At 47.0% G+C, this 13,834-nt stretch overlaps 1 protein-coding gene across 1 annotated transcript in view; it reads left to right on the forward strand.

The window, feature by feature from the left end:
• The first annotated feature begins 409 nt into the window (after positions 1 to 409).
• Positions 410 to 13,834, forward strand: part of DTD1 (D-aminoacyl-tRNA deacylase 1) — a 98,365-nt gene continuing 84,940 nt past the window's right edge. The window contains 3 exon segments of the mRNA XM_024753725.1: positions 410 to 424; positions 426 to 580; positions 2,256 to 2,491. Coding sequence (XP_024609493.1) covers positions 410 to 424; positions 426 to 580; positions 2,256 to 2,491 — 406 coding nt within the window.

The raw sequence follows: 13,834 nt of genomic DNA on the forward strand, positions 1-13,834 counted from the left end.
AAGTAGAGAAATCATTATTTTTATGACATAAATGTTTTCCATTGTGCGTTGTTTATTACGTTATCAGGTTTGCTGCTTTCCAAGAAGAGCAGGCATCTCCTTTTTGAGAATTACCATAGCTGAGCTGGATTCTCTGGGGAGAAAAACTTTTGTTGTTACAGACGGGCAAACTCATAGAAAGTTTCAGGGGTCTCAACCAAGGTAGCACAGATGAAAACGTGGCCTGAAAATCCCACGTAATGGTTGTTCACTTCACAACTCATTCATTCCAAACGTAAAGTCAGAATGGACAAAGTATGACTATCATACTGCATCGACGTAACCCCTTTCACGTTTCAGTACCTACTGACTTTGGCAAAGAAGTTACGAGAAGTATGTGTGATGTTCAGACTTTCCTGTGGATGCTCAGATGTGCTTCACGGCACCTGTTTGGTTTTCCCTTTTGTTTCATTTCCCTTTTGTCTCTTTTCCCTTTTGTTTCCTTTCCAGTTGGTGGAGAACAGATAAGTGCCATCGGACGGGGCATCTGTGTGTTGTTGGGTATTTCCCTGGAAGATACGCAGAAGGAACTGGAGCACATGTAAGAGGCGGATTTCCACGTCACTGCCTTTCTAGTGGGACATGTGCTGGTCATCTAGCTGGCTGGCTAGCTATTTAAAAAAATTATATATATATTTTGCTCCTATAAAGTGAGACTCTGTCAGTTTTACCCATGTCTCTTTTGATGCAGTGTGGTTATTTCTGTGTCACAGATGGGGAGAGCGAGGAAGAGCCGTCACCCAGTAAGTCAGCGACAGGGCAGGACCACAACTTAGCCTCTGTCCCTATTTGCTGCTGCAGCCTTGAACCATTCCCTTGGTGTGAAAACCAAGCCTCTTTTCATAGGAATGTTTTATGTTTTCAGTTTGAGCAGTATGATCTGGGCACTGTTTACACATGTTAAGAATGCCCAGTTGTTCACCGTTCACAATAGGATCTGGAGCTCAGAGAGGTTACATTACCTGCCGAAGGTCATGCACACGTCCTTAGCAAAAAGCCTGACTCCAGGTTAGAACCTAGGCCACCTGGCCTGGAAGCCAGTGCTCTTTTTACTAAGGTGGGAGGTTTGTCATTGCTCTTGGCCCTTAGTACAGGCAGCCTCCCCTCCTCATGTTCACTCTCGCCCGCACCACTTCGCACATGTACTTCAGATGCTTGGATCCATTTTCTCTGCCCCTGGTGCCTACATGTGACGGTTGCCCAGTTGTCCCTTTTGTATTAGGTTGAAAACCAGGCTTGGAACCAAGCTCCCGCTGAGGTGTTGATGACTAGTTCAATAACACTCACGGATGTTGGTATTTTAAAAGCTGTCCCCTGGATTTGCAAAGAGGGAGCGAAGTGGTGTAGTGGTTAAAAGCCGGGGGACTGGTCTGAATCTCTCCATGGCTCTGACGAAATGGAGAGCTAGTACCTAACTTGGTTAAGAGCAGTGACTCAACATAAGGCAGACCCCGCTGTGGAGAAGGGGTGATGAATAGCGCCCACCGCAGAGGGTGCCCATGTAAGGTGTCAGCGAATGAGTATTTGTTCAGGCTTTGAACATGTCTTCAACGTCATCCAGAAAGGTGGCTTCAAATGGTGGAATTGCACCTTTCACGGAGGTAGTTCTTTGTCATTCGTCTCAAGTCTGACCTTATAAATGCTACCTGGTCCTCCTCCTTGCCAGGGTGGCCATCCTTTGTCATCCATGTGTATAGGGAAAGCCCCACTGGGGCGTAAGGAGCATGTGACATAATTGTCAAGGTGTCTTTCCCCAGATCGTTTTGCATATCTGCAATGACCATGAGTTTTCTCCAGGGTATTTGCTGAATTGTTCATTTTGAGAAGTTCCAAGAAAGGGTGTAAAAGCGGGGCATCATTTATTCCAGTGTAAAGATGGAATTCTGTAAAAATTCAGAATTGAGCCCATGTTTTGACACATCCGGTTCCCACCGGAAGCTGCTGTGAATTGGAGGGGCTGACAAAAAAAAAAAAAAAAAAAAAAAAGCAAATCACCAATCAACGCTAAGAGGTAGGAAGGACTATTATTACCCCTATTACAGATGCAGAAACTGAGGCACAGAGTAGAAAGTAACTTGCCTATGGTCACCCCTGCTGTAAGTGATGGAGCCAGCACAGTGTCCCTAGTCAGCAGGGTGCTTGTGACATTTGGGGGTGTGGGTGTGTCTGGGGGGCTTATGATTCTTCAGGTAGCGCTCACCCCTGTTTTCCCTCAGGGTCCGGAAGATCTTAAACCTGCGTGTGTTTGAGGATGAAGGTGGGAAACACTGGTCGAAGAGCGTGATGGACAAACAGTACGAGGTGCTGTGCATCAGCCAGTTCACCCTGCAGTGCGTCCTCAAGGGGAACAAGCCCGATTTCCACCTGGCGATGCCCTCAGAGCAGGCGGAGGGCTTCTACAACGGCTTCCTGGAGCAGCTACGCAAGGCATACCGGCCGGAGCTTGTCAAAGGTAGGGGGGAGCCCAGCGCTCAGGAGGGCGTCCCCTGGACACTTCCTGGCAGGGGAAAGGCAATCTGCAGATGCAACATTTCCTTTTCCAGAAAGTTCACTGTTTACGCTTATTACTTTCTTAAAACAGCATAAGGGCCGCTGCCGCCGCCGCTCTTGTGCGTGTCCTCTGAATGCCCCAGTACCGTTTACCCTTCTTTATTCTTCTGTCCACATTTGGAATGTTTAGCAACCCAGCAGTGTGCTTGATATAGTGGTGGTTCATTTTGGTTCCTTATCCTGCCCAACAGAGAAATACACCTGCCAGACGCCGATGGGAGCCATGTGTCATTTTAAATTTCTAGGAGCCATATTAAAAAAAAGAAAAAGAAACAAGTGAAATTGATTTTAAAACTGTAATTCATTTAGCCCAGGATATCCACAGTATTCTGATTTCACCCTGTTGTCAATGTAGAGTTATTGATGAGATAACTCACGTTCCTTCTTCCTACTGAGGTCTTTCATTCTCACAGTGCATCTCGATTCAGACCAGCCACATGTCCAGCGCCTGGTGGCCGTGTGTGGCCCTCGGCTGTCATTTGCACAGTGCAGGCTTAACGGCTTGTCGTGGGGACTGCCAGCCTAGCCTGACTGATCAAGCTTAAGCCTAGAAAACGCCTGAGAAGAGTGGGCCTGGTTTGTGGGAGGATTATGAATCGGAACTTACGAATCTTCTTAAGAGGGGGTGTTTCTAGTCTGTTTTCATGTTCCTAGTGTGCTTTTCCTTCAGAGCTACTGGGAAGCGTATTTAGCCTCCTTTGGTGACGCACCTCAGGGTGAGAACTCGCTCAGCAGGGTGTCTTCTTCCGAGTCTGCCTGCAGCTGCTCCTGCTGCTGTCGGACTCTCGTAGCTGTTGAGTAGTTGTTAGTAGTTGACTCTGTAGTGCTTCCTACACTTTAACTTTCTCTCAGTGGGTTAGACAAACCCAGATCCCTTTGTTATCGGGCCTGTTTTCAACCGTAAGTAATAAAAGTCACGACATGACTTTGGAGCTCTGTAGCAGAGCCCCGCATCTCTGAGGGTCGTCAGCTCCTCAGGTGGCTCTGTGTTCTGAGGAGTGATGTTCCAGCCCCTCACTGGTATTTCCTTTCATTTTAATTCTCCTCTTACTTGTGTCAGGTGTCCATTTGCCAACAGGACAGATGGATTCTATGTGATCAGGACCCTCCTGCCTTAAATCAAATCCTGCTCTTTACTTGGGTCCTGGTAGAGCAGAATATATTCGCTTCTTCTGGGAGCATCCAAGTTTAGAACTCTATTGACACGTCCGATCGTGGATGTCCACTGGGGTCCTCTGTCTGTTGTGGATTTGCTGCAAACAAGGTTCTTCCCAGAATTAGCAATTAAGTCAAGTGCTTTGAATAATAATTTTTCTTGGCTGAGACAAGGATTAATGCTGCCAGCATTGTCTTCTCTGCTTGATGTTTATAGAATCATCCCATTTCTGAGTAATCTCAGACGTATTTGGGGATGCATTGAAGTCCTTTGAAGGATGAGCAGAAGGAATATCATGAAAGGCTTCCCTGGTGGTGCAGTGGTTAAGAATCCACCTGCCAGTGCAGGGGACACGGGTTCAAGCCCAGGTCCGGGAAGATCCCACATGCCGCAGAGCAACTAAGCCCATGTGCCACAACTACTGAGCCTGTGCTCTAGAGCCCACGTGCCGGAACTACTGAAGCCTTCACGCCTAGAGCCCGTGCTCTGCAACAAGAGAAGCCACCGCAATGAGAAGCCCGCACACCACAACGAAGAGTAGCCCCTGCTTGCCGCAACTAGAGAAAGCCTGCGTGCAGCAACGAAGACCCAACACAGCCAAAAATAAATCAATTTATGTATAAAAAAAGGAATATCATGAAAGCACAGGTGAGGGCCCTTTCCATGGGAGAACAATGATGGTCGTGAAGGAATGCTTGAGTGAAAACAAAACCACTTTCGTCTAAAGCCTTAAAGAGGAGCATTTTATTTTGCAGTGCTTTGTGTTCCTAAAAACACCTTTTACGTTTTGAAAAAAATCTGTATTCCATCCAGGTAATTATATGAAGTGCCTGAAGCAATGTACTGTAAACAGTATAATTTTATAATGGATCAGAATTTAAGCTCATGGGATATGATGCCTCTGGTCATGTTGATGAAAAATCAACATGAATTATGCCACGGGTTTTCATCAGAATTTATTTTCTGCTCCTTTGGGCTTTCAGAGGCACTGCAGTGATTTCCCAGGGCCTCACTCACTCTTCGCCTTTTGTCTCCTTTATGGTCTCTAGTGGAACCAAGTGCAGGGAGCGTGTTTTACGTGCTTGCTGTCTTTTGGTAAATTTTGAGATTCTGGCTTCCAGCTCCGGTACGGAAAGGCCTCTGTGACCTGGAGGGAAGATGGAACACAGACTGCTAAATACGTTTTCTTTCTTTTAGGATTTTCAGGACCTCTTTAGTGACTTTAAGACTTAAAGGAGTTTAATTCGAAAATTAAAACATTTAACCCTAACCCTAAAAAATTTTAAAAACTTTCCAGTTTTATTGAGGTATAATTGACCTCTAACACTCCATTAGTTTTAGTTGTACAACATGGTGATTTGATATACACATATATTGTGAAATGATCACCACGATAAGTTAACAGCCATCACCTCACATGGGTTGACAGTTAAGGTAAGGATGCTGTACCTCACATCCCCAGAACTTAGTTATCTTCTAATTGGAAGTTTGTACCTTTTGACCACCTGCACCCTCCAACTTTGGCAACCACCAGTCTCTTCTCTGTATTTATGGGTTTGTTTTTTTTTAGGTTTCGTAATATAAGTAAGATCAGACAGTGTCTTTCTTTGTCTAACTTTTTTCACTCAGTGTAAAGCCCTCATGGTCCATCCATGTCGTCACGAATGGCAGGATCTCCTCCTTTTGTGGCTGACTGGTATCCCACTGTGTGGCTAGACCACATCTTCTTTATCCCTTCATCACCAGTGGACATTTAGGTTGCTTCCATGTTTTGGCTGTTAGTTTAATTAGACATTAATTTTCACTCCCTTCCTCTTTAATGACTGAAACTTTATTTCAAATGCATATTTAATTTGCTTCTCTTACTTGTTGTTAAGGGCTGGATGGAGGGTGTAAACTCTTCCTATTTCCCCTGCTGAAAGATTCAGACTTTTCTTTTTATCCTGAGTTATTTCAAGTCTTTGGACAGTGACAACAGTGAAAGGATTTTCTTTCCGCCTATACCTGTATCTTCTTTATTATTATTATTATTTTTGCGGTACGCGGGCCTCTCACTGTTGTGGCCTCTCCCGTTGCGGAGCACAGGCTCCGGACGCGCAGGCTTAGCGGCATGGCTCACGGGCCTAGCCGCTCCATGGCATGTGGGATCTTCCCGGACCAGGGCACAAACCCGCGTCCCCTGCATCGGCAGGCGGACTCTCAACCACTGTGCCACCAGGGAAGCCCACCCCTAGCTATTCTTAATTGTTATTCTTCTATATGCATTTTAAAATCAGCTTGTCTAGTTCCAGAAAATAATCTCTTATTTTTATTTGATTTGCATTAAATTTATAAATTCATAATTCCTTTGTTTCATGATAATAATTACTCTTAGCATATTTCCTTACCTCCCTTAACTGTTTTTTGGGACAAACTGCAGCCCTGGCAGGACGCCAGCCTCAGCCTAACCTGGGCCCGTGCAGCTGAATGTGGCTGGAGACAACGTCCACATCAACTGGCCTCACGGTTATGACCTTGACCTGCAAGGTGGCTCAGCAATTGTGATACATCGGCCTGTTCATTCACTCGACTGTTCTCTCTCCTGAAAGCTCCATCCTCACCTTAGCTATTGACCTTACTTCCCATTTTCCTGAGAAAACGGAAGCACTCAGAACTTCCAGAATTCTTTCTGCTCCACCTGCTGGCATCTGCACCAGGAACCAGCCTGCCTTCCTTCGAGGTGGCTGACCCCATGCTCTCACCTGTGCAGGGACTGAGCAGGGACGTTCTTCTGCCCCCTCTTCTGTCTCTGAGTCAGTTTTGCTCCCCCATGCCCAGACCATGCCCACCAGCTTGCAGATCTGCTGTTGGTCCTCCCATTGTGGAGACAGCCTGTCAGCCCCACCTCCAGCTCCTGCCCCAGTTCTCTGCTCCACTTGACTGTGTGGCCTGTGGAGGGCTGTCTGCCCCCATCCCACTCCAGTCTGCCTTTGCTCCTCTCACCACTGTAGCTGCTCTTGGCAAGGCACCATGCCCCCCACTTGGTCAGGTTAGTTCTCATCCTCAGCTCAGCGGCCCATCAGCAGGTTTAGTCCTGTTGCTTCCTCCCTCCTCTGTGGGACAGTAGTCCTTCACTGGACGTTTAGGACTCTGCACTCTCCTGCTTTTCCTCCTGCTTCACCGAGTGCCCCTTCTCAGTCCTTGGTTACTTCTTTCTACTTCCTCGGCTTTGTAACATTAGAGGGCTGTGGCCTTTGAACTTTTCTCATTTACACTGGGCCCTTGGGCATCTTGTCCAATGGCTTTTAAAAGCCATCTAGGGAATTCCCTGGTGTTCCAGGACTCCACACTTCCATTGCAGGGGGCACAGGTTTGATCTCTGGTCAGGGAATTAGGATCCTTCAAGCCGCATGGTGTGGCCAAAAAAATAAAATAAAAATTAAATTCTTAAAAGCCATCCATGTGCTGGTGACTCCTGAATTTCTCTTCCAGCCTGGACCTCCCCAGCCTTTTTGTTGCTTTTCTTTTTGCCATGCTGCACGGCTTGAGGGGGTCTTGGTTCCTAGGCTGGGGATTGGGCCTGAGCTCCTATACTGGGAGCACTGAGTCCAAACCTCTGGACTAACAGAGAACCTCAGACCCCAGAGAATCTTAATCGGTGTGAGCTCTCTCAGAGGTCCACATCTCGGCACCAAGACCTGGCTCTGCCCAACTGACTGCAAACACCACTGCTGGGTGCCTCAGGCCAAACAACCAACAACACAGGAACACAGCCCCACCCATCAAAAAAAATGAGATGACAAAAAATATGTTACAGATGAAGGAGCAAGGTAAAAACCTACAAGATCAAATAAATGAAGAGGAAATAGGCAATCTACCTGAAAAATCAGAGTAAGGATAGTAGACAAGATCCAAAATCTCGGAAATAGAATGGGGGCATGGATCAAGAAAATACAAGAAATGTTTAACAGGGACCTAGAAGAACTAAAGAACAAACAAATAGTGATGAACAACACAATAACTGAAATGAAAAATACACTAGAAGGAATCAATAGCAGAATAACTGAGGCAGAAGGACGAATAAGTGAGCTGGAAGATAGAATGGTGGAAATAACTACTGAGGAGCAGAATAAAGAAGAAGAATGAAAAGAAATGAGGACAGTCTCAGAGACCTCTGCGACAACATTAAAAGCACCAACATTCAGATTATAGGGGTCCCAGAAGGAGAAGAGAAAGAGAAAGGGTCTGAGAAAATATTTGAAGAGATTATAGTTGAAAACTTCCACTAAAATGGACAACCTGGAATAAATGGACAAATTATTAGAAAGGTATAACCTTCCAAGACTGAACCAGGAAGAAATAGAAAATATGAACAGACCAATGACAAGTAATGAAATTGAAACTGTGATTAAAAATCTTCCAACAAACAAAAGTCCAGGACCAGATGGCTTCACAGGTGAATTCTATCAAACACTCAGAGAAGAGCTAACACCCATCCTTCTCAAACTCATCCAAGAAATTGCAGAGGAAGGAGCACTCCCAAACTCATTCTATGAGGCCACCATCACCCTGATACCAAAACCAGCCAAAGATACTGCAAAAAAAGAAAATTACAGACCAATATCACTGATGAATATAGATGCAAAAATCCTCAACAAAATACTAGAAATCTATGACAAAGGAGGCAAGGATATACAATGGAGGAAAGACAGTCTCTTCAATAAATGGTGCTGGGAAAACTGGACAGCTGCATGTAAAAGAATGAAATTAGAGCACTCTGTAACACCATACACAAAAATAAACTCAAAGTGGATTCGAGACCTAAATGGTAAGACCGGACACAATAAAACTCTTAGAGGGAAACATAGGAAGAACACTCTTTGACATAAATCACAGCAAGATCTTTTTTGATCTGCCTCCTAGAGTAATGGAAATAAAAACAAAAATAAACAAATGGGACCTAATGAAACTTAAAAGCTTTTGCACAGCAAAGGAAACCATAAACGATGAAAAGACAACCCTCAGAATGGGAGAAAATATTTGCAAATGAAGCAACTGACAAAGGATTCATCTTCAAAATATACAAACAGCTCGGGCAGCTCAATATCAATAAAACAACTGAATTGAAAAATAGGCGGAAGACCTAAATAGACATTTCTTCAAAGAAGACATACAGATGGCCAAGAGGCACATGAAAAGATGCTCATCAGCACTAATTATTAGAGAAATGCAGATCAAAACTATAATGAGGTATCACCTCACACCAGTCAGAATGGCTATCATCAGAAAATCTACAAACAATAAATCTGCAGAGGGTGTGGAGAAAAGGGAACCCTCCTACACTGTTGGTGGGAATGTAAATTGATACAGCTGTTATGGAGAACAGTATTGAGGTTCATTACAAAACTAAAAATAGAACTACCATATGACCCAGCAGTCCCATTACTGGGCATATACCCTGTGAAAACTATAATTCAAAAAGACACATGTACCCCAGTGTTCTTTGCAGCACTATTTACAATAGCCAGGACATGGAAGCAACCTAAATGTCCACCAACAGAGGAATGGATAAAGAAGGTGTGGTACATGTAATTGAGTTGGCCAAAAAGTTCATTTAGGTTTTTCCGTAAGATGTTATCAAGCCTGAACGAACTTTTTGGCCAACCCAATACAATGGAGTATTACTCAGCCATATAAAGGAACGAAATTGGGTCATTTGTAGAGATGTGGATAGACCTAGAGACTCATACAGAGTGAAGTTAGTCATAAAGAGAAAAACAAATATATTAACACATATATGTGGAATCTAGAAAAATGGTACAGATGAACCTATTCGTAGGGCAGGAATAGAGACGCAGACATAGAGAATGGAGATGTGGACACAGAGGGGGAAGGGGAGGGTGGGACGAATTGGGAGATTAGGTTTGACATAAACACACTACCATGTGTAAAATAGCTAGTGGGAGCCTGCTGTATAGCACAGGGAACTCAGCTCGGTGCTCTGTGATAACTAACACAACATTGTAAAGCAATTATACTCCACTTTAAAACAATAGTGTATTTCCTCCAGCTTCTATTGATAATATTTGACATGGCCACAGTGCACTTAATAAGACCAGGAAATTAACTTTGCTGAAGCACTGTCGAGTGAACTACAGACCTTGCTTGAATTCTGTCAGTGTTCCCACTGGCGTCGTTTTCCTGGTCCCAGGATCCAGTCCAGAACCCACGTTGCACTTGGTCGTTGCGTCTCTTCCTTAATCTCTTCCAGGGGTTGACGGTTCCTGGGTCCTTCCTTGTCTTGTGGCCACTTCTGAAGGGTGACTTGTTTGGTCAGTTTGTCTGTCCGTGTTCCGCAGCATGTGTTTGCCTGAAGTCTTCTCGACGTTAGGTTCGGGTTGTGCGTTTTGGCAGGAACACCACAGAGGTGATCTTGTACATTAGATCCTGGGTACCTGCTGTCGATCAGTCTGCTTATTTGGCAGATTTCTCTCTGGTCAAGTTATTCTTTTCCTCTTTGTGTAAATATCCTGTGTGGAGATACTGTGAGACTGTGCCAATATCCTGATATCCAACACACCCCGCCCACTGATTTTATCTTCATCCCTGGTCTTTGCTGCAGCAGTTATCACTGAGGTGTTCGCCCAGTCGGTCCACCTTTTAAAGTGTCAGCTGTGCTGCCTGGGAGGTGGGGAAGGTCATCAGGGTGCCTTCGTTACCCGACTGTGAAAAAAGCAGGTCACCACATAGTCTTTCTCCAGTTCAAAGGAGCGAACTTCCCTTGCTAGCCAAGTGTTTCATTTTTAAAGGAAGGGGAGTTGAATTTTTTCCAGTGTCTTTTTCTCTAAGTGTTAACCTGGTGAATGCCCTTCCTAATCAGGAGCTGTGCTGACTCACCCTTCACTGGTCACTGCACCGTGTTCCTCTGGTGTGTGTGCCTGTGAGAAACTGCCCACACGTTCCTGTACAGTTTTTTGCCTCTGTATTCAAAGGGGAAAGTGGGCTATGCTTTTTTTTTTTGTATATCCAGTTTCTATATTAGGGTAATACTAGCCTTGCAGGATAAATTGGAAGGCTTGCAGGATAAATTGGAAGGCTTTTCATCGTTTTCCGTTCAACAGGAAGTATCTGTTTTTGTTTTTTTTTTCCCTCCGGTACGCGGGCCTCTCACTGTTGTGGCCTCTCCCATTGTGGAGCACAGGCTCCGGACGTGCAGGCTCAGTGGCCATGGCTTATGGGCCCAGCCGCTCTGCGGCATGTGGGATCTTCCCGGACCGGGGCACGAACCCGTGTCCCCCGCATCGGCAGGCGGACTCTCAACCACTGCGCCACCAGGGAAGCCCCGGAAGTATCTGTTTTAATAGATCTTGTTGGACCAGCCCTTTGGGTGGCCTTCCTTGGTCACGGCCCTGGTCAGGATTCCCAGGACCCTTGAGCCCCTGTACGCAGTTTGCCTGTGTCTCCTATCCGTCTGGAGTTTCAAATGCATCAGGAGGAAGCGTACAGATTTTTTTGCGGGGTGATTTAGAACGATCTCTGCATCTAGAATCATACCCTTTTCTCATTGTGGTTTGTTAGATGTATTTTCCCCCTTTGCTCTCTATCAGAGTTTTTAATATTTTTTCAGAAAACTAGCTCTTAATTTATCAAGTCTGGTTATATTTTTTTGTTTGATATTTTATTATTTTCCCTTAATCTTCACTTTCGAAATTCTGCATACCTTTTGTGTGTGTCGTTTATTTGGCTTCTTTTCCTGGTTCCGTATTTCACGTACTTGCAGTCTTCTTTCCTAACAGGCGCACTTAAGGCCCCAAACTTCACTTTTGCTTGGCTCCTCTTTCCCCCATCAGCAGCTCCCACAGGCCTGACCTTTGACATGCACACAGAATCCAGCAGCTACACACGGCGTCTGCGGCCCCCGGCCCAGCTGCCGCCTCTCCTCCCACCCAAATTGTCGCGACAGCTCCCTAGTGGGTCTTCCGCCTCCACAGCAGCCCGAGTGAGTCACTTCCCCATGGATGCTGATCCTTAGGTTAGAACAAGCTTTCAGGCTTGGGAAATGTTTTGGGATTCCCTCTGTCTTCTCAACAACAGATACAAGAACCATTACATATATAGGTGTCCATGGGGGTGGGGGGCTTGCCGGCCACTTGAGCCCTGGGGCTGTAGCCCAGGAGGTGGTGGGAGCTGATGGCAGGTGGTCCGGAGCAGAGGCTCCCTCTGGATGAGGGTCAGAGTTTACAGGCTCAGTCCTTTGAATCCATCTTTAAACACTGAGGCTGCTCCTGCTGTGTGTCTTTTGTCCCCAGAGCCCCTGAATTGGGTCAGAACCTTGCTGTGAAGCCCCTCCAGGGCCACTCTGCTCCCAAGGTGAAAGACTTCTTCCCTCGTCTGTGTCCTAAACCGTGTCCAGCCTTGGCCCGGCCCAGCACACGAGAGGTTCTGCAGTGAGGTGAAGTGACGGTATTAATATATTCCAATAATAAATACATGAGAAACTCATAATAAAAAGCCAGTGACATGGAGAGGACCTGAGCTTAACTATAAACCCTCGCCCATTATCACAGTCCCAGGGAAAAGTTACAAATCAAGTTTAAGTTCTGTGTCATATTCAAGTCTAAAGGAGTTAAAGTCTGAAATCAGACCCCGTGGCCGGACGAGCTCAGAAGCTGCCCTCCTTGGTTTCTCACTCAGCTGCTCTCGGTGGAGGGGAGTCTGCCTGGTGGAATAGGTTCTTTCAGAGCCCTGGCCTGGCTCTGTCACACACAGGTCCACTTGGGCCCTTCAGGGCCCCAGACACTGCATCGTTCTCTCACGCCTCAGTGAGGAGACCGGGCAGCCTTGGACACAAGTGTCCCAGGCAGCAGGACGCCGAGGACACTGGCAGAGCCCGGGTAAGTCTGAGCAAAGCTGGTGGTCAGGGATGACCTTGCCTTGAGCCTCCCTGTCGTGCAGGATGGGCGACATCAGAGCTTCAGCTAGGACGAGAATTTAACCTCCCAGCGAGGGGTTAATTTTGGTCCTAGACATTTACCATCTTAATGTCCGTTTCCACAGAAGCTGCCCCTGTAGGTCTGCGGTTTGGAATTGGGGACGCCCCTTTGGGGACAGGTGCCCTCACTTTCCTGTGAGGAGGCACTTTCCATCCTGGGCCACAGGGCCAGTCCCCCAGTGTCTCTTGCTGTGGAGTCCTGGTCCCCGGATGCCTGCTGCCTAGAGTGGGTGTCTCCCTCCAAGGCCTGAACCACCGTAGAGCCAAGCAGAGACCGGCAGTTGGGAGGGACTTGGGCCCAGGGAGAAGCCTCAAGATTCTGGTCAAGGTTGCTGTTCTGCAGCCTCTGTGACCCTGAATGTGGCATGGAGTCAGGTGGTGGTTCTGACGTGCCCACCTGGGCCTGGCCCTCATGCTCTGAGAAATCCAAAGGGCCTGGAATGCACCCTGTTTCTGACAACTGAGTATTTCCCCAGCCAAGGTACTTAGGAGATGCTGTTCCTTGAGCCCTGGTCTCTGCTCTCCAGGCCCCCTCGAGCTAGATCCTTACCCCAGTGGTGGTGCCCCCCTGGGCTGGGTTGAGCTCTCTGGGGAGCCGGGGGCCAGGAAGCAATCGGACTCTGTAGAACGGACAGAGCTGCCCTAGCGCCATGCGTCCCCCAGGGCCACACTCCCACGGGGACCAAACTCCTCCAGCCCCATGGCCCTAGCCTCACCACCTGCTTATTTTGAGCCCCCAATTCCATACATTTGCTTGATTTCTTGGTCCCCAGCCTGTCACTCGATGTTGGGGTCCCCATCAGTAACCCCTCTCCCCTGCGTGCCCAGGCTCAGAACAGGTTGAAAGGAGAACAGAGAGGAAGACTGGGCGGTGAGGATGCATCCTGACGGCAGAGGGAGCCGCCTTTAGTGGGGAGCTTAGATGGGCGGGCCTGAGGCTCAGTGTCTGGTGCGGGTGTCCAGGACCGTCTGCGGAGGTGGGCCGAGACCCAGTTGGAGAACAGAGAACACTTCTGTGCAGGGCCTTCTGCTCTCCCCAGTTTTCTTCAAAAGCATCTTCTTCAGTTGCGTTTTCTGCTATCCCCCCCCCGGCACCCCACCTTTTGTTCATATACTCC

This window comes from Neophocaena asiaeorientalis, unplaced genomic scaffold (genome assembly GCF_003031525.2).
Source record: "Neophocaena asiaeorientalis asiaeorientalis breed wild unplaced genomic scaffold, Neophocaena_asiaeorientalis_V1.1 scaffold302, whole genome shotgun sequence".
In the NCBI taxonomy this organism is placed as follows: domain Eukaryota; kingdom Metazoa; phylum Chordata; class Mammalia; order Artiodactyla; family Phocoenidae; genus Neophocaena; species Neophocaena asiaeorientalis.